The 23,544-nt window shown below is 27.8% G+C and overlaps 2 protein-coding genes across 3 annotated transcripts; both read right to left on the reverse strand.

The window, feature by feature from the left end:
• Nucleotides 1-3,663: 3,663 nt before the first annotated feature.
• Nucleotides 3,664-4,818, reverse strand: LOC8261096 (transcription factor MYB114). The gene is made up of 3 exons (XM_015728632.3): nucleotides 4,504-4,818; nucleotides 4,250-4,379; nucleotides 3,664-4,153 (listed from the first exon to the last, which is right to left on the reverse strand). The coding sequence occupies exons 1-3, from the start codon at nucleotides 4,643-4,645 to the stop codon at nucleotides 3,805-3,807; spliced, it is 621 nt and encodes a 206-aa protein (XP_015584118.2). The 5' UTR covers nucleotides 4,646-4,818; the 3' UTR covers nucleotides 3,664-3,804.
• Nucleotides 4,819-18,927: 14,109 nt separating this feature from the next.
• On the reverse strand, nucleotides 18,928-23,316 carry LOC8266434. 2 transcript variants are annotated; one of them, XM_048374275.1, is made up of 5 exons: nucleotides 22,200-23,316; nucleotides 21,679-22,091; nucleotides 20,448-20,594; nucleotides 19,942-20,058; nucleotides 18,928-19,855 (listed from the first exon to the last, which is right to left on the reverse strand). In XM_048374275.1, exons 1-5 carry the CDS (start codon nucleotides 23,188-23,190, stop codon nucleotides 19,244-19,246), a joined length of 2,280 nt encoding a protein of 759 aa, XP_048230232.1. In that variant the 5' UTR covers nucleotides 23,191-23,316; the 3' UTR covers nucleotides 18,928-19,243. The 2 variants fall into 2 exon arrangements, with proteins under 2 accessions (XP_048230232.1, XP_015583854.1); XM_015728368.3 differs by having other exon boundaries at nucleotides 21,679-23,316.
• Between the last annotated feature and the right edge of the window lie 228 nt (nucleotides 23,317-23,544).

Raw genomic sequence — 23,544 nt, forward strand, 5'->3', positions numbered from 1 at the left:
AATTAATTTAATTGTGGGGATATGCTCATAATTATAACTTAATTTCAGAGACTATATACTAATTAATGCTATAAAATTTTGTAATTATTTTAATAATTTGCTAATTAAAAAATAAAAATCACTGCGATCAAAAAATACAAAAGCAAAAGCCGGCTTGAATAGTAAAATTTTATAATTATAATGTTTAGTTTTTGTTGTTGTGCAATATAGGTGAAAGTGTCGGGTTATCAAAAGAAGAAAAAGGTAACAAGGACTAAAATGTTACTTTTAAAGCAACGGAAACTCAATAATTTTGGGTGGCAAGATTTCAGGGGTTTGTTTTGTGATGTTTTCTCTATATAGATGTTAAAATAGGAATGATTCCCTGTGATGGGCCCTCCAAATCAAGAAAATGCATCTCATAAACACGTCAGCTTGGCATCAATTAATGATGTTCAATTTTCACTGTTACCATTTAGCAAAAGGAAAATCAAAGGGGACCGTAATAATGCAACATGTCAATTGGTGGGTTCCATTTATGCAATCCCCACCTGTGTAATAATAATTTCTTGTATTAGATCCCTTATGTTTTTTTTTTTCTTTTTCAATTTAAATTTTTGTATTTTCTTTTTCAGATGTTATGTCTTTATATTTTTATTTTCATTCAATTTTAGACCAAATGAAATCTATAAAACGGTACTAAATTTATGCAGAAAATATATTTTATTTGATTCCTGTAATTTTTTATTTTATCTATTAGATTTTTATATTTTATTTTTTTATGAATTAACTTCTTAATTAGTATTTCAACTGATTTTTTACTTTAACACACTAAAATTACTTAAATTAATTTAAAAATTAATTTTTCTATTCACGTCGTTGCGACCATTATTATTATTTTAATTATATAATTAAATTTATAAATATAATTTAATCAATTGTTTAATTTTTAAAATTTAACTTATAATACTTTTAAAAATAATAGTAAATAAAATATTTTTCAATATTAAATTTAAAAATTGTATTCATTAAAATATTTATTTATTAATATTATCTTTAAATTAATACTGTCAATATAATTAATATTATTATTTTATAAAATTAAAAATTATTATATAATTAAAAATGAATTTATTAGTAAATATAATATTTTAAAATTTTATATTTTATAATTAGAATTATTATCTAATTAAAAAATTAATTTGTTAGTTAATATCATATTAAAATATAATTAATATGCTGTTTTTTAGAATAATTATTATCTAATTAAAAATTAATTTATTAATAATATGTTATTTTTTAGGATTAGAATAAGTGTTTAATTAGGAATGTAAGTCATTAATCATAAATTAATAGAAAAACCATAAAATAACATATAAACTTGAATCTTTTGTGTCAATAATATTACACATGTCAAAATAAAAATACTATGTGTCAAAAAATTTAGATCTCAAGAATTAATATATATATATATATATATATATATATATATAGAGAGAGAGAGAGAGAGAGAGAGATTGGTTCAATAATTGAAGAGTTTTACTAAATTATGTACTTTAATTTAAAAACTAAAAAAAATATGTTTGGGTTGTAAAATACTAGAAAAACTAAACCCATCTTAAATATCCCACTATTTTTTGTTCCAATTCTTACCTTGACATAAAATATTTTTATTAAATTGTCATTTAATTTTAAACACTGTGAAGTAGCTCGAACAAATATCGTTGGAATTATCAAACTACTCATTATAAAATATGTTAGCAAATTATCATACATAGTATTAAAATATATATTAAGACTGTGTTTGATTAAAATTTATAAAATTTATAAAATCTATTTCAAATATAAAGTTCACATTCTTTAAATAAAATGAAATTAATTTATTATTCTATATAATTAAATTTATGTAAAATTGATTATAATTAAATTAAATTATAATAAAATAATAAATTTTTAAATGAATTAGTAAAGTAATATATTATATAATATTTTAATTTTATTATTTTTATATTATTTTTCTCGATAAATAAAATAAATTTTTCATAAATTTTAAAAGAATAGTACAAAAATAGTCAAATAAGAAAATAGTCAAATGTAATAGTATTAAATAAAGAAAATTGAATCTCTTAATATTTGTATAAATTGAAAATGACCTGTTACATTCTGTCGAGGAATAAAAAACAATTATCTAAATTCAGAAATTATAAACGTACAGCAGACAAATATGGGTTATTGTAGGCATGTGAACCCAAAGGGTTTTTATTTATTTATTTATTATACACAGTTTGGTCATTCTCCTGATCCCACGGCTGATGTTACTTATCATTGGGATACCTCAAGTACTATTTAATTACTTCAAACTGAGCTGAAATGACCTATTTTGTATAAATATTATTCAAATTTAAGTCTTATCTTGAAAAGTCGAAGCTACTGTCAATACTTTGTGCATATATTCAACTTATATATTATATGTATTTTAATTGAAAGAAATTTGACAAGATATAATATTATGTGTAATCTTACTGATATATATGTAATTAGTTTTTATTTTTATGTAAAAACAGCATATTACTTGCATAAAATTATTAATATTATAAAAGTTAAAAATATTTAAAATTACTATAATTAATAAGATATAATCATTTTATGCGTACTTTTTTGTCGTACACTAAGAGCTTATATGATGTTGTATACTTTAAAAATTCAATGAACAATTTAATCTCAAATAAATTTAAGAATTATATTTTATAATATAATTAAATATTTAATTGTTTTATTTTATTTTAATGCCTCATTGTTAGCACTAAATTTGAAATATTTATTTTATTTAATTATATTTATTTATTATATTAAAATTATTTAATTGCAATATTGATTGATAGAAAACAGTAAAATAAAATTTGGATGCTGATTCAATATGTTTTAAAATTTTAATATTAGAATATTATTTTTTCTATACTAAATTGATCATAACTAAATTACATATTAAAAATTTATTTTATCAAGAAAAGAAACTGTAAAAAAGAGTATACAAAAAGTGAAAGATTTTAAATTTTCACAGTAAAAGGAACTAAGTTAAAATATTTGGATAGTAAGTAAACATTAACAAAGTTAAATATTAAAGTCTTTCTTTTCATATTACTTCACATGTTACCTCATAAAAGCATGTATGAATAATAAAATAAAGAAATTTTTTTATTTAAATTAACTAATAATAAAATCATATATATATATATATATATTAAAATATCAGATTATTTACGTATATTTCATCATTTAAATTTAATGAGTATTTATCAATCATTTATCGGTATCTAGGAATATATATCAAACTTTAAAAAAATAAATATTTAAAAATAAAACGGTTTAAAAAAACCATAAAATAAAATAAATCAATATTAAAAATACTTATAATAAGAATAGCAGTAACAATTTGCACAGCATGCAGAGAAAACGAGAAGCTAGAATTTAAAATTGTGAATAAGATGGATTGCTATGAATTCCGTAAAAAAATTTGCAAAAAAGAGTGCTAAAGGTCAAAGTTAAAGTTAGAAATGGAAACACCATTAATCGTCAATTCGAGAAAAAGGACGAAGCATTTGGTGTACCCAAAATAATGCAACACAGTATTTAGTAGAAGATTTGCTGCTCCATTCTCGGCAATTCCAGATCAAACTTGAACAATTACTACGACAACGAGCAACTTTTTTTATTAAACTTAATTATACATACAAAATTAGTATCCCAAACCCCAAGAAAAAAAAGAAAGAAAGAAAAAATGGAGAAATTAAGCACCCAGTTATTCTACTTTGATACATACAAAATTCAGCTCTTGTCAGCAAGCCATGCATCCTCATCAAGTTCAAGGAACTTGTTCACCCAATCCAAGCCGTAAGATCCTTCGGCAGAGAAGTCGAAGAGATCGGTGTCGTCGAAGTTAAGCTCTGGGATCGCTAGTCCTTCTTCTGTATTCTCTTCCATGACTCCTTCTTCTGTATTCTCTTCCATGACTTGAGCAGCAGTGTCATTGGATTTTTGTGGGTTGGCCTCTTGCGGTCTTGCAGGCTCCGGGGCTTCCTCTTTTTTATTTATTTTTTTGCTCAAATGAGAATTCCAGTAGTTCTTTATTTCATTGTCTGTTCGTCCTGGAAGTCTCCCTGCAATCAATGACCATCTAAAACCAAAAAGAAAATAAAAATATTAAAACTTGAAAAACATGTCAGAAAAATGTCACATTTCGGATGATGAATTTTACTGGTAAATTACGTACCTGTTGCCAAGTAGTTTGTGAAGTCGAAGAATTAAGTCTTCTTCTTCATCTGAAATGTTGCCTCTCTTGATGTTTGGTCTCAAATAATTCAACCATCTCAGTCTGCAACTTTTTCCACATCTGTTTAAACCTGAAACCATAATTCCAAAGAATTTTGTACAATTGTAAGCAAACCCATCAAGCCTGTGATACATATGAAGTAGTGGGCTATGTTTCTTGAGCTCAAAAAAACAGAAAAAGACTATATAATTAACCTGCTTTCGTTGCAATTGTTTTCCATCTCTTGGCACCATGGACTTCAATAAATTGAGCAAGTTTTCTATCTTCTTCAGCTGTCCAAGCTCCTTTGTTCATCACTATCTTAGTAGATGCCTCACTACTCTTCTTTGGTGCCATGTTGAGTACGTAGAAGAAGAGAGAGTCAATTAAGGCAGTATAAGTTAGCTTATTCTGTTAGCTAAAGTTAGTGACTAGAGAATTTAACACTAAGATAACAATTTAAGTTGCTTGTTATGAAGAAGCAAGAAAAGAAAGAGTTAGAATTTAAATGGAGAAGTAGATGAATATGTGCAGACATGTTAAGGGGGGGAAAAAAAAAAAGGGCGAGTGAGCTCACCTATCTACCCTTCTCGGCAGCTGGACAAGAAAGACAGGAGGACCCAACTACCAGTTCTAGTGGCAACACCCACTGTTTGAGAATGGGAAGTAGTAGAAGTTAAAACTGACACTATTCACAATCTATATGATATATGTCTTCATATGATTAATTTATATATAATATTTGTCACTATATGATTAATTTACTACCAAAGTCTAGCATTATGAAACATGGGCTGAGATTTTTTCCTTTTTTTTTTTTTTAAAGGAAGAAAAATTTAGTTGTCTTATGGAATTGTAAGCCAACTTTCATATATTATATTAGTCTACAATAAAAAAAGATATCTCAAATAAGCCCTACTTAACAAAGAGATGGGAAAACCCTGTTTGCTAACTCATGAGGTATGAGATCAGAAAGCAGAAGATATAATGCATTTCAATGTAAGTAGTCTATTAGACCTTTTCTTTTTATTCCACATTGCTATAAGTTAACTCCTTGTTGAGATATATGTATAGCCATTATCATTAATCTTGACCATTTCTTTTCCTTATAGCTATCAATCACCCTAGAAAAGAGTATTAAACACAAATGTTTATTATTATCCCATTCATCTTCTACTTCTTTTTTTGTTATTTGAATTTCATTTTTCAGCTAAAAAAAATTTATAAATTACTCTACTTGAGTATTTAATTCTAAAAAGTTAATTACTTATAACAGACTGCACTGAATTATATATTGTAAATAAAAAAAATATCAATTTTAACTATAGTGATTAAATAAATTATGTTTGAATTCGACTTTTAAAAATTACATATTGCTTTTGTGTTTCCAATTTTGCACTGCTGATCTAAGAAATTGTATTATTAACCTATCATTCCGACATTGAATGCATAATTGTTTTATATGTTGCTTATAAGAGTTATCATTGATTTGAAAGCATTGACACTATTTTGTACATACATACAGTCACTATCTCAAGTTGAACCTTCCAATTTTAACCATTGTTACGTTTAATAGACAATGTGCAACGTATACACCTATTTTTAGTCTCTGGCCTTTTGAAATTGTTAACAGAAATTGAAAAAGGCTACAGGAAACTGAACAGAAAATTAGCTGAAAGTTGCAGAGGTTAGCAAGGGTCACATCTCATGATTTAATTTGATTACTACTGCATGAAGTTAATGCACCTCAATTCAGAGGATTATATAATATTAATTAATAGTTTGTGGTTCTGGTACAAAATGAGATCTAACTTTTAATACAGAGCTAATATAATTATAGTAAACCAAAAAGGAGAAAACAACCTTAACAACATGCACGGCCCTTATTTATTGAAGAGAAGCGTGATATGATAATATGAAAATTTATGCATGTTTTTTTTTTCTTCTAATTTTTAAGAATGATAAAAGTAAAGAATCTACTTCGAACTGTAATTAAAAATAAATGGAATAAATACAAGATTAGGTTGCACCAAATTTATTAAATGTAAATTATTGGATCAGAAAAATACTTTATATATAATAATAATAATAATAATAATAATAATAACAGGAACCGGAAAGCTTTTAATGTACTTATAAATATCATGTGATTTTTAATTATTTTTTTTATTACAAGATTAATAATTTTGAATGGTATATTATTTTCTTAATTTCTTTAACCATCTTATAATTGGTTTAATTTAAATTCCAATAAAAACTATAAGTTTTATCTTTTTTAGATGCGGTCAAGGTTGCATGATTCCAATTGATAGGAGAATTTTATTTCCATTTTAGAGTTTCTTAGACAAACCATGCACTTTATTTGAAACATTCTGATTGTGATTCCTATCCTACATTTTTCTATATACGTTTAATTTGATATTATAAGAAAATTATTTCATAAAGAAGACTGTAATAGAAAATTATCTTTGAAATATAAAATAAAAATAATTTAGCTCTACATATTTAGAAAGCTGAGTTTTTACTCTTTATTTTAATTTTAATATATTATATTTTATTATTTGATATTCTTACTTTTCTTCCATTGCCAAAAAGTAATGGTGAACCAATAGTATTTTTAGAAAATAGAAAAGAACAAAAATACAAAATTGTTATTGGATCTAAATAATATTTTACAGTTATTAAGATATTATTTTATTTTATTTTAAAAAGCATCATCAAAGATGTTGAAAGATACATACCATCCAAAGCTTTATTGAACTTGCACATGCCAGCACCCAACTCCAAAGGAGCAGTAATTATTCTGCAGATTATTAGGCTTTGTTTGTCCACTCATTTAATAGCCATCAGACGATACACTCTGTTACTGTTTAGCTTTTCCCACTGTCTTGGGACTTTCTTGGATTCATCAGTTTTCTTATTATGTAGTTATTGGTTATTGCAGAATGTCAATTTTCAAGACTTATAGGAAATTTTTATTTTTTTTCAAACGTTTAAGAAAGTTATAATGCATGCATATAAATTTCTCCTTATGTTTATAATTTTTTAATTGTTAATTTACATAAAAATGGATAATTTATTTTTTGAACCGATCTTTATCAACCTCTCATTATTTGTAATACTCCTTATGTCCATTCTGTCCAATTTTTATGTCCTCTCTTTTTTTCCATCGATTCTAGAATATAATAGTAAAGAATTATTAATTATTACATACTTATTAACAAAGCCTATAGTGAAGTGTGACTCATTTATTATACAAAAAAATCTAACATTATAAAAACAATACAATTTAATGACAGTGTTAAAAAGATTGATTTCTCAATTTGCACATAAACTAAAAATATATATTAAAAGTGGGACCAAAAAATATCAATCGATATAAATTTCGGCCAATGAAAATGATCGATCCACCGTATCTCTATGAGTAAATGGGATGTCTAATTATTTGGTATGATGATGTGTAGTGGGGTATATTTGTCTGCTTCCTACGGGTCTTTTCTTCTTGGAGCAAATTGTTTTTATTTTATTTTTATGAAAGTTAAAACAAATGGCTATTAAGGTTTATTTCTATGAAGAAAGTTCTTTTGCTTTTTTGCCCTTTTTCTTTCTTCTTTCACTTGTTCTTGTTTTTTGGTCAAACATGAGTTTTCATACACCAATACAAAAGATACAACGGAAGGTTAGGTAATAGGTAGTATACAATATAAGATTCTCTAAGAAAAGTCTGATGCAATAGAATCTCTTTGTTCTCTTCTTAAAAACAATCTTGTTTTTTTAATAATATTTATTTGTCTCTATCTATCCATTTGCAGGTCATATAATTGATGGCTAATAAATATAAACTGTTTGATAAAAATTTATTAGTAACTATTATTAGTATATTAAATAGTTATTTAAATCATATTTACTTTTAATAGTATATCTAAATGATTATTTAAATTATAATTTATTTTTAATATAGTTTGATATATGCTATATTATTTTTGAATTATGAAAATTATCAAATATAGCTTATAATAATTAAAAAAGATACTACAATTAACTTTATTCAATTTTGTTGTATTTATTTTTAAATAATATTTGTAGAAACTACTTTAAATGATGGTGTTAGAGTTTGTATTCTACTAATCAAAAAGATTTTCTTCAAATATTTTAAATGTAAATGTCATAATTATTTAACTATTAACTTTATTCTTAAAGAGTAATTATTTATTATGAATTATTAGAAATTAATTTAAAATATATTATTTCATTACTATTTATTCTTAATAAGAATAATACTAAATTAAAATAAAATAAATCGGCTATCATCTTATAAGTAAAAGCCGTTTAAAATTGTTAACTAGTTGAGATTAAACATTAAACCCGTTTTACCTTTTGTTCTTTAAATTTTATCAAATAGGTTTAATCCAATTGTTTAGTATAAAACACCGACATACTATATTTTTAAACCTAAAGATTGGTGCATAATATGTTTAAGTGGATTCCCTTGAATTAATACTTTCTAAATTAGGCCAACTATTTAAATTTTAGAAATTATATTAAATAATAAAATGGCTTGATTTAGCATTTCACTTCATTAACTTGATTAATAAGCTAATCTAAAATTCCTTTTTTACAAGTCTAAATATAAAATCCAATTCTAATAAACTTAAAATTTTTACTTTTTAAATACAACACTTAACTATACTAAAAGAAACGGTGTTCTGCTATAGTAATATTGCGGCATTTTACCATCATAAAAAATTATCTTTAAAGTATAAATAATTAATTTATATTTTTAATGAATATAATATATATATATATAATTTTTATTTATTTTATATAAAATAAATTTCCTAGTTGTCAATTATCAATTATTAAACTATAGAAATAAATAGAAGTTTGTAACAAATAAAAGTAATGCATCTTATTTGTTAATCATAAGTTATTATATATGATCAAAAAAAATAAAACCTTATCTTTATCCACTTTGTAATTTTTTTTAAAAAGAAATTCTTTTTCACATTTTCTTTCACTTACACACGTTGCAATTCAATAAATAAATAAATAAAATAAAGAAAAATAATAAAGTAGATAAAAGAGTTAGTAGAAACCCTCCACAAAACTATAAATCCAAACTCAAACAGTGGTTCTCTTCATGCAAAATTAACCAAAACTGTAATCTACTCATACGTCATACGAATATTATTGTTATAATTTTGTTATTTTAATTATAAAGATAAATAAAAAATAAATTTATAATGAAAATTAAATATAATTTTCAGTATTTTATAATTATTTATTAGAGTTTATGAAATAATAAAATATTAAAATATTTTTAAATGTCTTTTCTAATAAAGTTTCTAAAGTTGTATTAACGTAATAAGATTAAAATTATTTTAAGATATTTATTAGCCAATTTTTTAATTACAAAATTAATATTAGTATATAGTTGATGTATTTCTTTTAGGACTAGAAATTATGTGTACAACTAGTAAATTAGTTTTTTGGATAATAACTTTTCAGAATTAGAATCATTGTTTAATTAATACAATGATTTATTAATTAATAGATTAATTATATGGTAAATATAAGAATTACACTTCAATATAATAAGTTAAAAAAAGTACACATATTAAAAAAATTTATACATATCAAAATAATAATAGTATCAAAAACTCTAATGTCTCGGAAATTGTATATATTTATTATTTATCCGGACGTTGACTATTGTTGTTATTATTTTAATCATAAATAAGTATACAAATGAGTTTATAAAAAGATATTTAATGAAATTTCTAATATTTTATAATTATTTGTCCTATTTCTAAAAACATCATCATAACTTAAAATATTTTATAGTGTTATCTTTAATGAAAAATTAACATTTTAGTATTCTATGATTTTATATTGCAATAAATACAGAGATTATTTTAGAACATGTATTATATGATTTACTAATTGCTACAAATATTATTAATATTCTATTTTTTAAAATTAAAAGTGCATATAATTAGAAAACTAATTATTAGTTAATATAATATAAAAAAGTGTAATTAAAATACTCTATTCTAATATTAGAAGCATTCCTAGTGAGAAAAATTATTCATTAGTTAATATATCAATTATATGATAAACATAAAAATTATACATCAACAATACTCATGTAATAAGAAAATACATATGTCAAGAAAAATTAAATTTAAAAAACCCACACATATCAGAAAATTTTATGTCATGATTATTATTATTATTATTTAATACGTTGCTTTTTAGGATTAGAAGTTATTGCATAATTAGTAAATTAATTTATTAATTAATTTAATATTAAAAATATAATTAAGATGATAGTTTCTAGAATTAGAAATATTGTTTATGTAGGAAGTAATTTATTAATTAAGAAATTAGAACAAAAAATTATATTAACTTAAATTTCATGTGTCAAAAATAAGTATATATGTCAACAAAAAAAAATTCTATGTGCAAAGATAATTACATGTATCAAAAAAATTTCTCCTTTATCCTATTTTTGTTCTTCTATTTTTATAAAAAGATGCTTATTTATCTAATTGTAGTCTCTTCTAAGAACTTCAAGCTATTTAGTTTGGCTGATCAATGTAGCTAATAGCTGATAGTTGATAAATTAAACCGTTTAATAAATTTTTTTAATAATTATGTTAATATGCTAAATGACTATTAAGAGTATAATCTATTTTTAAATAAAATATAATTTATAATAATAAAATATACTATAATTAGCTTTATTTAGCTCAATTTATCTATTTTTAAAAATATTTATACAAGCTATTTTAGAAGTTGGAATTACACTTTAATTTCACTAATAAAAAGATTTTTAATTTCGTAATGTCATAATTATAAATATCGAAATTATTTAACTGTTAAGTATAATTTCAAAATACTAATTATTTATTATGAATTATAAAATATTAATTACATAATATCTATTTAAAGTAATTTATTATAATAAATTTTAATAAGGATAACTTTATCCAGATAAATAAATAAGAATATATTAATTATCAACTATTGATTTTTAAATTTTTATGAAAGGTTTTAATCTAGTAAGAAATTATTTTATATATAATCTTACTGAAATGAGATAAATTTTATTATACAGAAAATGAGCTTGGAGATACCTTTTTATATGGCTTTTCCTTGGGGTTGATTTAGTCCCTTTGTAAGGGCAGTAGGAGGCTGCTGCATGCTGGTAAGTGCAGCAGAGATTTGATTAGCTAAGCAGTGAAGACTAATTACAATTAAGACTCCTTGGAAGGTTAGATATTGACTCTTATTGTCCCAAACATGCCCCTCATTTTTATTTTAATATGTTTCTTAATGATTTTTGTATTTTCCTTTTACGTACAAATCATTAAAGACAAGAGCATTTATTCTTTTAAGAAATTGATATGCTTAAATATTATCTACAGTTTGTTAGCGTGGCTTTTTCTTCTCCTTTTATTTTATTTTATTTTATTTTATTCATGCACGTGATTTCTTTTTATAAAGAAGAAAGTTTTGATTGATTTAATGAAATAAATTTAGCAATTTCTGCCAAACTTATTTTTTTGTTTTGTAAATTTAGCTACGATCACTATCCAAAACCTGAAATTTTAAGCTTAATCATATTTTATTAAAATATAAGATGCAAATGGCATCAGCTAATGTAAAGAGAATTCTGGGAAAAAAGAAAAACAGAAATCCAATAAAAGGGATATTGTGTAGTTTAATCTATTGTTTAAGGGTATGATTGTGAAATGAATAATTATTATCCACATGCATCCAAGTTCATGGCGTGCTAGCTGGGGCCGGCTTTTATGTATTCTTTTCTATATTTTCATATTGTATAGTAATCGAAGGAAAAAAGAGATCCAAGATTAGTCATGGGGTTCAGGTTTTTCATTATTGGTGTTATTGGAGAAGAAGAAGGAAGGAGTCCATATTTGTCCTACCATTGCAAGAAATTTGCCCAATTTAAAAAAGTATCTACGTTTACTTATAAATTACAAATTGATTTCAATTATTATCTGAAGTCTTTTACGTGGCCGCCTACACGTGATCACAAGTTTGTTATTGTCATCGTTATCTGCCTAACTCCCCTGCACTTTAAATTAATTATATATTCTGCCAGCCAATCTGTCATTTGTTTTCTGTATTTTTTAACAAATTATTGCTTTTAAGAGTTTAAAAATTCAGCTTCACCTTAAGTTATCTTTATTTTTAAATATTCAATTAAGCTAGCAAATAGCAATAGTTTTTTATTTTATATTTTCCAATAGTAAGAAGGCTACATGAATCAATAATTCTTCATTCAATTTAGATCTTGTTTGCAATTGATTTGTGCAAGGATATATACCTGACAGAAGAATTATTTTGTTTAAATTTGTAATTATTTTAAATCAACTTATTCCCATTAATATGTCTTTCTTTTTAAGAGTTAAAAAATATAAATTAAAAATTCTTGAAGTATAGTTCAAGTGGCAAGATGATTTGTTTTTGAAAGTGAGAGGTTTCGAGTTTTGAGTTCTATCCTCCGTGTTAGGCGAGTGTTCATAGCAAGTAAAAAGAAATAACTACCTACTGTTATATAAATTTAGATTATTCTATGAATATATAAGACATCCAAGAATTAGCATATAGAATGTAACGTGAACCATTTATCCAAAAAGTTCAGTCAAGAATTGAACTAAATGCATGAATGTTGTCACATCCGGTTGTTGTTTTATTGCTTTTGATACCTTTATTTGATTTGGTAGTATATAGTTTCAATAGTTAACTCTAAATAAGAAGATATTATGTGTTTGGTTTTTATGTCCTTAGCTAGGGAGGCATTTGTGCATACAATCCATGCCTTCACATTTAGTCATATGTTAATTAGGCCTTCTCTCTCCGCCTTCTTTTTTTAATCTAATATTTCATATACATATATATCTTGTTTTCTTCTTTACTAGTTTTTGGAAAATGAAAACAAATGACTAAAACAACAGAAGGGGAACAGGAGACAACTTACCTTTTTGGATTACTAAACATACAAACTGAAAAGTAATTAAAGGGTAATGAAAAGAAGAAGAGCAAACTATGCAAGACCGATCCTGAAGACTTAAATTAGAACCCTCAGGGATCTTTTGGCCCTAAAACTAGCCAACCAATCAGCCATAAAATTGCATTGTCTCTACACATCCTGAACAGTGACTAGCCTCTCTCTTTTCAAGAATCTTACCAAATTTCAACAGTTTGAAGGCAAAAAAAAAAAAAAAAAAGAACTATACGAAGAATTGGTCTGAACTGAATCTTCCTCCCACTAAAATTGCATTCATTTCTCACTGTCCACTTCCAAAAGGACATATATAATTCATTCTATTAGTGCAATTAAAGAATAAGTACAGTTATTTATTTATTGATAATAAATAAAATTCGGATTAAAGTTTTCCATGTAATTAATACATTTCTATCATGATATTATAACGAGCTTATTAACATCTTGAATATCAAAAAAACTTAAAATTATTTTATATTTTCCTTCTGAACATTGCAGCATTTTTTAATTATTTCAGTTTGTATTTGTAGGTTAAGTACCAGATAAAGATTGAACCTGGATTATATAAAATATCCGGACTACACTACCCAACCAATATAAGACCCAAGTGGACCAAACCTCAAAAAACTGGGCCATCCAACCTCAGTCTTATAAATTTAAATATTATTATTATTGTTATTAGGCCTAATCACTAATTAATTTCTGACCTTTTCCGTTTTTTAAAAAATTATTCAATTTTTTCAAAATTTATAAAATTAGATAATTTTTTTTAATTTTTTAATGAAAATACTTTCGATAAGATTTGTTAAATTTTTAAGTGAAAATAGTTATCTGATACATATATGTACCAATCGGAATTATTAGTAAAAAAGAAAAAAAAAAAGTTAGTCAACAAAAAATATTTCGTGACTCATCACTTTATCAAAATGTATCGTTTTGTTAAATTAAAACAACAAATAAAAGAAAGAAAATCCTAGGATCTAGGTGTTGTCTTCTACCTCATCTCCTCGAATTGGGTTTATAGTTTGGACAGCATAAGAAGAACACAAAACTCTCATCCACCATTTGCAAGTTATAAAGGAGGAAATTTGAAGCCTATCCTCTTTAGACACCTCTTTTCAAGCCACACGTGCCCTCTTATGTTGTTAGACTGCCACCACAGTCGCACGAACTTCTTGCGTTAAATCTAGAGCTGCGAGAATCTTTTGTTTGTTTTGCCATTCCTTATTGTTTATGAAGTTAAGCTGATTATTTATTTTCCGGAAAAATTTAATTCCTCAAATTGGACTGTCACTTTTTTGGAAAAAATTTGACGGCTGCCAAAATTTATCTATTATTCTGCCACATTCTTCTTAACCCAACAACTGTCTTGTTTCATAATACTACTTTACTTGCTTTCAATTGATGTGTATGATTAGTATTTCAATAATTTTCTCTTTACGTTAATTTTACTTTACTCTTTTTCTGAGTTTTTTTTTTTTATATTTTAGTTATAGTATTCTCAAGATGTGAAATTTTATAAATAGGGTTCTATTATGCAAGGAAAGGATGTGTGATTTTATTTTCTTTGAATGCATTGTTAGATTCTGTTTTTCATGTTTGTTTTTCTCTGTATTTTGAGCATTTAGTTGTAAGGATATGATTTTGACTTTTAATAATTTGAATTTAGTTGTAAGGCATGAGAGGAGGTGTGGCATGGAATGATGAAATCAGGGCTATGGTTGCTACTATTTTCGGTACAAAAGCTTTGAATACTCGGTATCAAACTTAATCTTTTAATGGCTATAGGCAGTAATGAGAATTTGCAAAATAAGCTATCAGACTTAGTAGACTGCCTTAGTACCAAGAGAGGGTGCTAGGGCTGCCTTCCCATTTTCGAAACCAATGCCAACAACGGGTTATGGTTCCGAAAGATATAAGAGAGAGCCAAGCGGTGGTAGAAATGAGCAGTGCCGCCACTACAATAACAACATTATTGATTAACTGCCTCCATTATGTTATTGCTAGCAAATACCACTATTTTTTGTTTTGGATCTTTAAAATCATTCCTGCAGGAAATTCAGACTCATTTTTTTCTGATCCTTCGATAAAAAGATTCATTCTCTTCATAAAAAATAGGAGGTAGAACCAATAAAGATTTCTTTTTCGGTTCTATCCCTGGAGTTGAATATCTCATTCAATAATTGTTTTTGATCCAATCCGTAGGAATCAATGAAAAAGGTAAATTTCTTATGATACACCAGATCCGGCTACTAACTCGCTTTCTTCCTCCCCTCCCTCCCAGTACAATCGAAACCTTTTTTTAAGGAAATGTTGCAACAGGATATAATCCTGAAGTGAAAAGGATCTTTGAACTAGCCATCCCTTACAATAGGATCTCTGCCCATAATAAACTAAATTTTTGATTTCTCTCTAGTTTTGATACAATCAACATACTTTTTTTTCCTTTTTTTTTGAATTACTTATTTTATTAAAAGTATATGCGTGAAACACAATTTACTAATGAAATTCCATTTCATTTTTATTCAAATACTATAACTATACAATAAAAACTATATAAAAAAATACTATAACTATATACTACAACTGTATCATGGTCTCATCTTAATTTTAAATGGTATTATCTTCTATTTTATTTAGAATTTTTTATTTTATAATACTTCAGGCGCTAATGAAACTATTTTAGAAAAATTTAACTGTTTCAATTCTCGGGCGATTGCACCAAAAATTCAAGTTCCCTTTGGATTTCCTTCTTGATCAATAACTAACAACTGCAGTATTGTCATCATATCGTATTATCATACTGTTATCACGTTTGAGTTTTTTACAAGTACGTACAATTACAGCTCTGATTACTTCTAATCTTTCTAGAGGTGTCAGTGTGACTGCGGCGCCATCTATGGCTGCAGCTTCGAGAAAGTGAAATGGGCGATCGACACCAAATGTTTTTTGATAAAGTGATAAGTCACCGAATATTTTTTGCTGACTAAGCTTTTTCTTTTAATATTAATTCTGGTTGACACTTATAAATGCCATGTAAGTATTCTCACTATAAAAATTCAAAAATCTCATTGGAAAGTATTTTTGTTACAAAAGTGAAAGAAATGATCTCATTTTGTAAATTTTGAAAATATTGGATAATTTTGTTGAAAGCATGAAAGATCAAGAATTAATTAGTAATTACGTCTTATTATTATTATTTCTTTTTAATAGAAGATAAATATGTATATAAAGTGGACGAAAGTTGAAGAAACTGGATCATACTAATAGTAATTTTTATTCTAAAAAGTATAATTTTTTTAATAATGAGTATCTTAAAAAATATTTAGATCTAATAAATAAAATATTTTATTTAAGTCCAGTGGGCTCCTTATATTTTATTTTTAATTTTACTTCTACTTCTATAAGTATTTATGGTTTTAATTTCTTTTTCTTTAGTTTTACCAATAGGAAAACAATAACTATAAATATCTATTAATTAAATGGATAGAAATTTATAGTGTATTTATTAAATAGAAAATAAAAAATAAAAATGAAGAATTTATTAAAATATTATTTTATTATATGACTTTTTAAAATAAAAAATTTGACATTTATAAATATATATTGAAAATGTTGCAGTGAGAAAATAAGAAGATAGGTAGTGCCATAACCACACAATCAGGCTTCGGTCCAACTGGCCCAAGCATGAGCATGCTGATTAAGGTGGCTAGGAAGAAGTAGAAACGAATAAGTAAAAGAAAAATAACAAAAATATTTATTATTTATTATTTTTTATAAAAATATGGTATAATTTTTTTTTAATATTTAAAGTGTGAAAATATCAAAAATATGGTTTTTAAATTTTCTAAAAATACGATTTTAGTTTTTTTTTTTCTATTTTTCTTTGATTGTTTACAACCAAAGAAAAATCAAAAGACAATCAGAAAAATAATCATACTATATTTTTAAAAAATAATATTTTTTAAAAAAATTTATACAGTAAAAATAATATTTCTTTATTAATTTTAAAATATTTTTGAAAAGTTGCCAAGTTTAGCCTCAAAATATCAGTAGCATCAGCGTAAACACAACAAGACCTGCCTTAACAGCTTGAACGACTTGGAAAGAGTCTCCTTCAAATATAGGTCTTAGCCATCCACAGGTAATAGCTGCAGAATCAAGAACTTCAAAAGCATAGGATCCCATATGCCACAAGTTTCCCTTGAATGCATTTCCTAAGTGCATCTTGGTGATCCTTAATACCCACAGCGCCCAAAAGTGATAGTACCAAATTTTTGTAGCTCTGCAGCAAGCTGCATCAAAGTTCACTAGAATGGGAACAATGTTTGGATGCCAAAACATATTAGTAGAGGAGAAGTATTTTCTTTTGAGGACACGGTAAATGAAGGATTAATGACGAGGTGTTTTATTCTAAAAGAATTCAGAAAAGATAGTAAGAATTTCTTCCAGCTTAATTAAAATTTCGAATTAGAATGTTAAATATATAGTTGTTTTAAAACTTTTGATATAATATTTTATTATTTATAAGAGTCTTATTTAGTATGTTTTAAATTAAATCTAAAGAAAGAAAAAAAAAATCATTAAAGCCCAAATACCTTCAAATCTTTCTCGATACATTTGATATTAGTTGTTGTATTCTTGCATCTATATGTTATAAATAAATAAATAAATGGCTTAGTCACTGAAAAGATTTTAAACTTGATTGGACCTTTTTACTTTTTCAAATTTTAGCAACTTTCAAATTTAGTTACAAGTTAAAGAAGTTTATTTCAATTTATAGCATTTAGCTAGGTTCTGGAACTAGAATACTGAATTAAAATAATAATTATAGTTAGTTACAACTTCAGTGAGGCTTAATTACCAAATTCATTCTAAATTTCTAAAACTTTTAAAACTTCAGTTAATTCTTTTTTGGATTTTCAACTCTATTTTCAAATTAAGAATTTTTTATTTTTCTTATAGCATTGGGCCGAAAATCCAGTTATTGACCCCTAAGTTGGCCAACTTCTTTTTGTTGTTATTATTCTAATAAATTTTGGTGCGAATTTAGTGTTCCAATGACCGAGTTTTGGTCAAATATTAGAATTAAAACAAAATCCTTAGCTTCAATTAAGTTTGAACAACTTAACAGATTTGGTTAAATTCGAAAAAGCTTCAAAAAGTTCGAAATTAATTTAATAGTTAAGCCCTACATGAATTTTTAATTTTTATTTTATTACTGTTATTCTAATGAAACTTCAGTATCAACTCAGCACTTTAGCGATTGAATTCTGATTAAAATGTACACAAAAAAATTCTTAATTTACGACTAAAATTCTAGAAATCTTGAGAAAAGTTTTTTGAGTTTGAAAAAAGTTTAGATTTAAGATCTATTTAGTAATTAAATCTAAATATAAATCAATCAAATAATAAGCAGAAGCAAAAGAAGGAGAAAGATTGGAGAACCTAACTCATCGAAAATACTATCAGAACCCATCTTAAGACATTTGAGTTCCTTAAGAAGTGCACATATTACAAGTCACCTTCTCCCAAGCGGACAGCTAGACAAGGGACAATCTTTAAACACGTCAGCAAGAAGGAAAATGGATGGACAAGAAGAAGAAGAAAAAAGATAACTGCCCATCAAAATTTTCATACTGCACAGTGTCATGCTCATTTACAAAGACGATACAAAAAACCAAAGTAGAGAAGAACTGAATACAGCACAAAGTGCAAAAGCGTATATTTCTTTTCTCCTTGTTTCTTTTTTTTGTTTTTTTTTTGTTTCAGATATTCTTCACTCTTGTATGTTTTGCATTCCATGTGTTCTTGTTACTTCACTGTTATCTACATCCTATGAAACACTGCAAAAGCCTTCTTGAATACGCTGAATAGAGCAGACATGAGCAAAACCATCACAATTACTTCACTGTTATCTACACCCTATGAAACACTGCAAAAGCCTTCTTGAATACACTGAATAGAGCAGACATGAGCAAAACCATCACAATCTTTTTTGATGCCAGCATCCTGAGGTTCACCCTAAGACCGTGCTTTCTCATTAACCTTGCTACTGCAGCACAGAACGCAAGAAACCAACAGCCAATAGCACACAACATCATCTTCAAAGTCTCAGTGGGTCCACATACATTTTCCACGTTATTTGACACTTCCACATATGACCATTTAGGGTCTATGTCGCTGCTCTGTACTTGATTCAGCCCAAAACTATCATTCAGCCAACTTGAAAACCGGACCAGCAATTTCACCAGCCATGCAACCTCATCATCAGAGATTGGCCTCTTCATCCAGTCACCCTTGTATTTCACATCACCCCATGCCTGGTTGCCAGATCTTCTAGGCTTGAATTTTTCATCTCGTGATTGCTCAGGCTGTCTTGTTTCTGGAGTAAATGAAAGTCGTCTGACAATAGAACCCCCGAATAAGTAGCTCACCTGTGCCTTCAGTGAATCTATAAGCTGAAGGTTGTGAGCAAGGTTATCACCATAATTAGCTTGCAACTCTGCTTCTGCACGCAATATAAACAACTGCAATAACAAAATCACAGTCATCCAACTTCATCATCTCAAGAGCAAATGTCAGTTTAAGCATAACAAAAACAAGGCATTTAAACCTGAAGGAGCTGTTGTCCACCATCTTCCCCATCACTAAAGAGTCTTAAATCTTTGTTCCAGTTCTCGTGCAAGAAAGACCCATCAGTATCACTCTCACATAAACCGTCTTCCCAATCCTAGCACCATTAACAAAGGTAACCGGAGAAGAGCAAAAATTAGGATGGCCAAGTACTCTAGCATTATGCGGATGCACACAGTGCTAAACCACACTAGATATGAATCACTTTAGAAGTCATCAAAACTAACTCCCATTAGCAAGAATCACTTTAGAAACCATCAAAAACTCAAACAACCGAACTCAGACACCGTAAATATATATGCGGTTCAGCACTACAGATCAATGACTTTCAAAGTAACATGCAATTAACTTGCAAAGCTTCAGAAGATCTTAGTTTGTCAGCTTAATTGAGATAAATGGAATCTATACAGCAGCAGCAGCAGCAGAAGAGGTAGAAGTGAGTACACATAAAGGCACAAACCCACAGAGAGAGAAAGGAAGATCTACCTGCAACTGTTCACGAATCAAAGGAACATAACTGTACAAGCCATTAAGCATTGATTTCCCTGATCCAGCTTGTTTGGAATGAAAAACAGCATTCACATTCTTGATTAGATCAGTCAACTCTTTGGATGATGTCAGTATTTTCAGAACCTGTAACAAAGTGCAGGGTCAACAATGCTGCAAAAATAGAATAAAGTGCAGAGTAAAAAATACAGCAAAAATAGAATCTAAGCACCTATACTGAATATCCAGTGAAGACCATGTAATTGCAGCTAAAACTAATACTTACATGGCTGCTAAGATGAATTTATAACAGCTTAATACTACCGAACATAGACTCTTCTTGTTAATAGTTCTCTAATTAAATAAATACATAACTCTCAAATATAGGCTGAAAATTTGTCATTATACCATTGGGACATTGCTCATTCTCAGATACGTTTTCCTAGTGCTAGATGGAATTCTCCATAGCAGGAAAACATATCATCTATGTTGCTTATTATATTGAAATATTCTCAAGAGAGCTTGGCAAAAAATTAATGAGAACTCGGGACATCTGCCTCTTTCCCTTTTCTGAACAAGGTGCCCAAGATTCTCCTTGCAAATGACTATTTCCCAGGAAGTAGTCTCCCTACCCACAATCCAGTAAGTTACAATTGGGTACAATAGGGTCTCAAGTTTCAACATTCTCAATTTCTCATACAATATCCTTTCCACGTTCTATCAATTTATTTCAGGCACTAAGATAGACCTCCTAGTTGAGCTACCTTCATCAATTAACCAAGATGATGACATATACATGTATAGTTCACCCAATAGATAGCATTAATGAAGACAATAATGCCTAAGAAAGTGAAGATTTTTTGTTCTTCCTCAAGTAAAGGAACAAATGACTATCGAAGAGAGAACTGAGAATAGAGTGAATGAGAAGAGAAGGTATGGAATCCTCAACATTTGCTCACGCCCCACTTAGTCATACATGTAGCATTAATCCATGAATTAGAAAGAAAATGCAAATTCATCGCATGAAAAACAAACAGTTTAAAATCATGTTAGTCCAAAAGGAAGCACTCCAACTCATCTGAGTAATTGCTACTAACTAAAATAACCCTGAGAAAGAAGAGAATAAAACACATTGGACAAAGAATCAATAACATCAGTGAAGTAAAGCCAAGAAAAAGAAAGCATAAGCGACATAGTAAACACAGTGACATGGATTAGTTCAGTTGCATACCTGCAATACCATTTGGACTATCATTTCTGGATCAGCATGAAGAAACTTGTGGGCAAACCCAATGAAATGCATAACCAAGGAACTGTAGTACAAATAGTTAGACAATACGTAATCCTGCCACAGAGAAGAATACCCATCCTCATTACTAATGGCATCTTTCCCCAACCCACCACCAATTGCATCAAGCTCTAGAAAATCATCTAATCCACTCTTCCACGGCTGCAAATAACTAACCCAAACCAAAAATACCTGTGAAGCATTTTTTATAGAGGTTTCCACAGGACAAAATAAAAATGTTCTCAAAATAAACCTATATACTGGTCTCTGAATCCACGAATTCCATGAGCCGACCACATGTATAGAAGAACCATTCATGGATGCAGCAAATTCCCTCGATTTTACATCAAATGAACCTAAAGAAACCCTTTTCCGATTAGCACTCTCCACACAATCAGCACGGTGCTCTTTAACCATATTTGCACTCAGATTCAAGTACTTAACCAACAATTTGACCACCTCACCTAGATTAGGAGTGGGTGGAGTCTCACCTGAAAGCGACCTGAGCGGAAATGACAATCCAAAAGATTTACAAACGTTAACGGGCAAAGGTGAAAAATCATTATCAACCAACCAATAATTCACCAATGTATCAACCAAAAACTCCGCTTTCAACAAAGCTGATCCATACTCATCGTCATTCATCACATAACCATTATGCAAAAGTGAGCCACAATAAGGCTGATGCGAATCTAAATCAGAAACAGGCACAAAAGCACGCAAATATGCATTTAGAAGCCGCAAATAAAGATTGCAATCCAATTTTTGTTCATTTCCACGCTTCGAAATCGAGAACCCAGTAATCGATTTAGTCCAATTTTCTAACGTTAATTTTTTAATTCTACTTTGTGGAGTAAAATTAAGATCGCAATTGCCTTTCATAACTGGGTAATAAGCAAACCAGAACATGAAATACTCAAACACATTTAATTGAACTTGGTAATATAAAGAACCGCCTTTAATTGAATCCTCTTTGATTTTACCTCTAAAAAAAGGGCAAAGATTGTTCAACAAATTGCCATCTTTTTCACTTGATAACATCATTTTAACCCATTCTGGTAACCGTTCAGTTGGAAATACGTATTTAACAAGCGATTGACGATCGACAGCTGAAATTGACTGAAAGACAACACCGTTCGGTGAAAGAAGATTAAAAACTTTAGACGCAAGATCAGAGTCGTTGGATTGAAGAATGATATCAATCCAGCCGTTGGACGATGATGTTAAGTGGGGTCCATTGCTAGAAGCATCGCAGAAGCCGTAGAGTTTGCAGATTAGGGTAGGGAAAGCGAGAGAGAAGAAGTGGCGAGACTGATCGGGCAAGTGCAAGTGTAGAAATGAGTCGATGGATGCACAGACTGAAGAGATCTGAGAGGGAGTTGATGATGAAAGGATTGATGATGCGAGGTCTTGTGATTTGGAGAGGGAATCAAGGGTGGAGGAGTGAAGGTGCATGATAAGAGTTATGGTACGGACGGGCGTTATCAGGATTTAATGATTTCTAGGGTTTTTGTTTCCGCCAGCAAAGAGAAGAGAAGAGGAAAAGAGGGTTTTGGGATTTTTAAAAAGATTTTAAACCAGAAGGGCAAATGGCGGGTTTTTAAGAGAGGTCGAGAGGCTTACGTGGCGTCCTGATGGTGATGTTGTGGGCCAGGTTGTTTAAGAAAAGCAAAATTAAATGTCGGTTGTACTGGGGGTTTTAAGCTTTTGTGACGGCAAGCTGTTTTTGATGATAAGATTGGGCGGGAGTTCCCTTGTGCACAGCAGAAGAAGAGAAGGCCTGTATTTTGGCCATGTTTGATGGGAAAA

Source organism: Ricinus communis, chromosome 5 (genome assembly GCF_019578655.1).
Source record: "Ricinus communis isolate WT05 ecotype wild-type chromosome 5, ASM1957865v1, whole genome shotgun sequence".
NCBI lineage: Eukaryota > Viridiplantae > Streptophyta > Magnoliopsida > Malpighiales > Euphorbiaceae > Ricinus > Ricinus communis.

What these genes read in the sequence shown, in the direction of transcription:
- LOC8266434 (XM_015728368.3), bottom strand. Translation starts at nt 23,190, where the DNA reads ATGCACCTTCACTCCTCCACCCTTGATTCCCTCTCCAAATCACAAGAC. An exon ending in TAGTCCAAATGGTATTGCAG is followed by an intron (nt 20,595 to 21,678) that starts GTATGCAACTGA and finishes ACTTTGTTACAG; the next exon opens with GTTCTGAAAATACTGACATC. An exon ending in GTGGACAACAGCTCCTTCAG is followed by an intron (nt 19,856 to 19,941) that starts GTTTAAATGCCT and finishes TTGTTATTGCAG; the next exon opens with TTGTTTATATTGCGTGCAGA.
- LOC8261096 (XM_015728632.3), bottom strand. Translation starts at nt 4,645, where the DNA reads ATGGCACCAAAGAAGAGTAGTGAGGCATCTACTAAGATAGTGATGAAC. An exon ending in AACAATTGCAACGAAAGCAG is followed by an intron (nt 4,380 to 4,503) that starts GTTAATTATATA and finishes TTATGGTTTCAG; the next exon opens with GTTTAAACAGATGTGGAAAA. An exon ending in CACAAACTACTTGGCAACAG is followed by an intron (nt 4,154 to 4,249) that starts GTACGTAATTTA and finishes TTTTGGTTTTAG; the next exon opens with ATGGTCATTGATTGCAGGGA.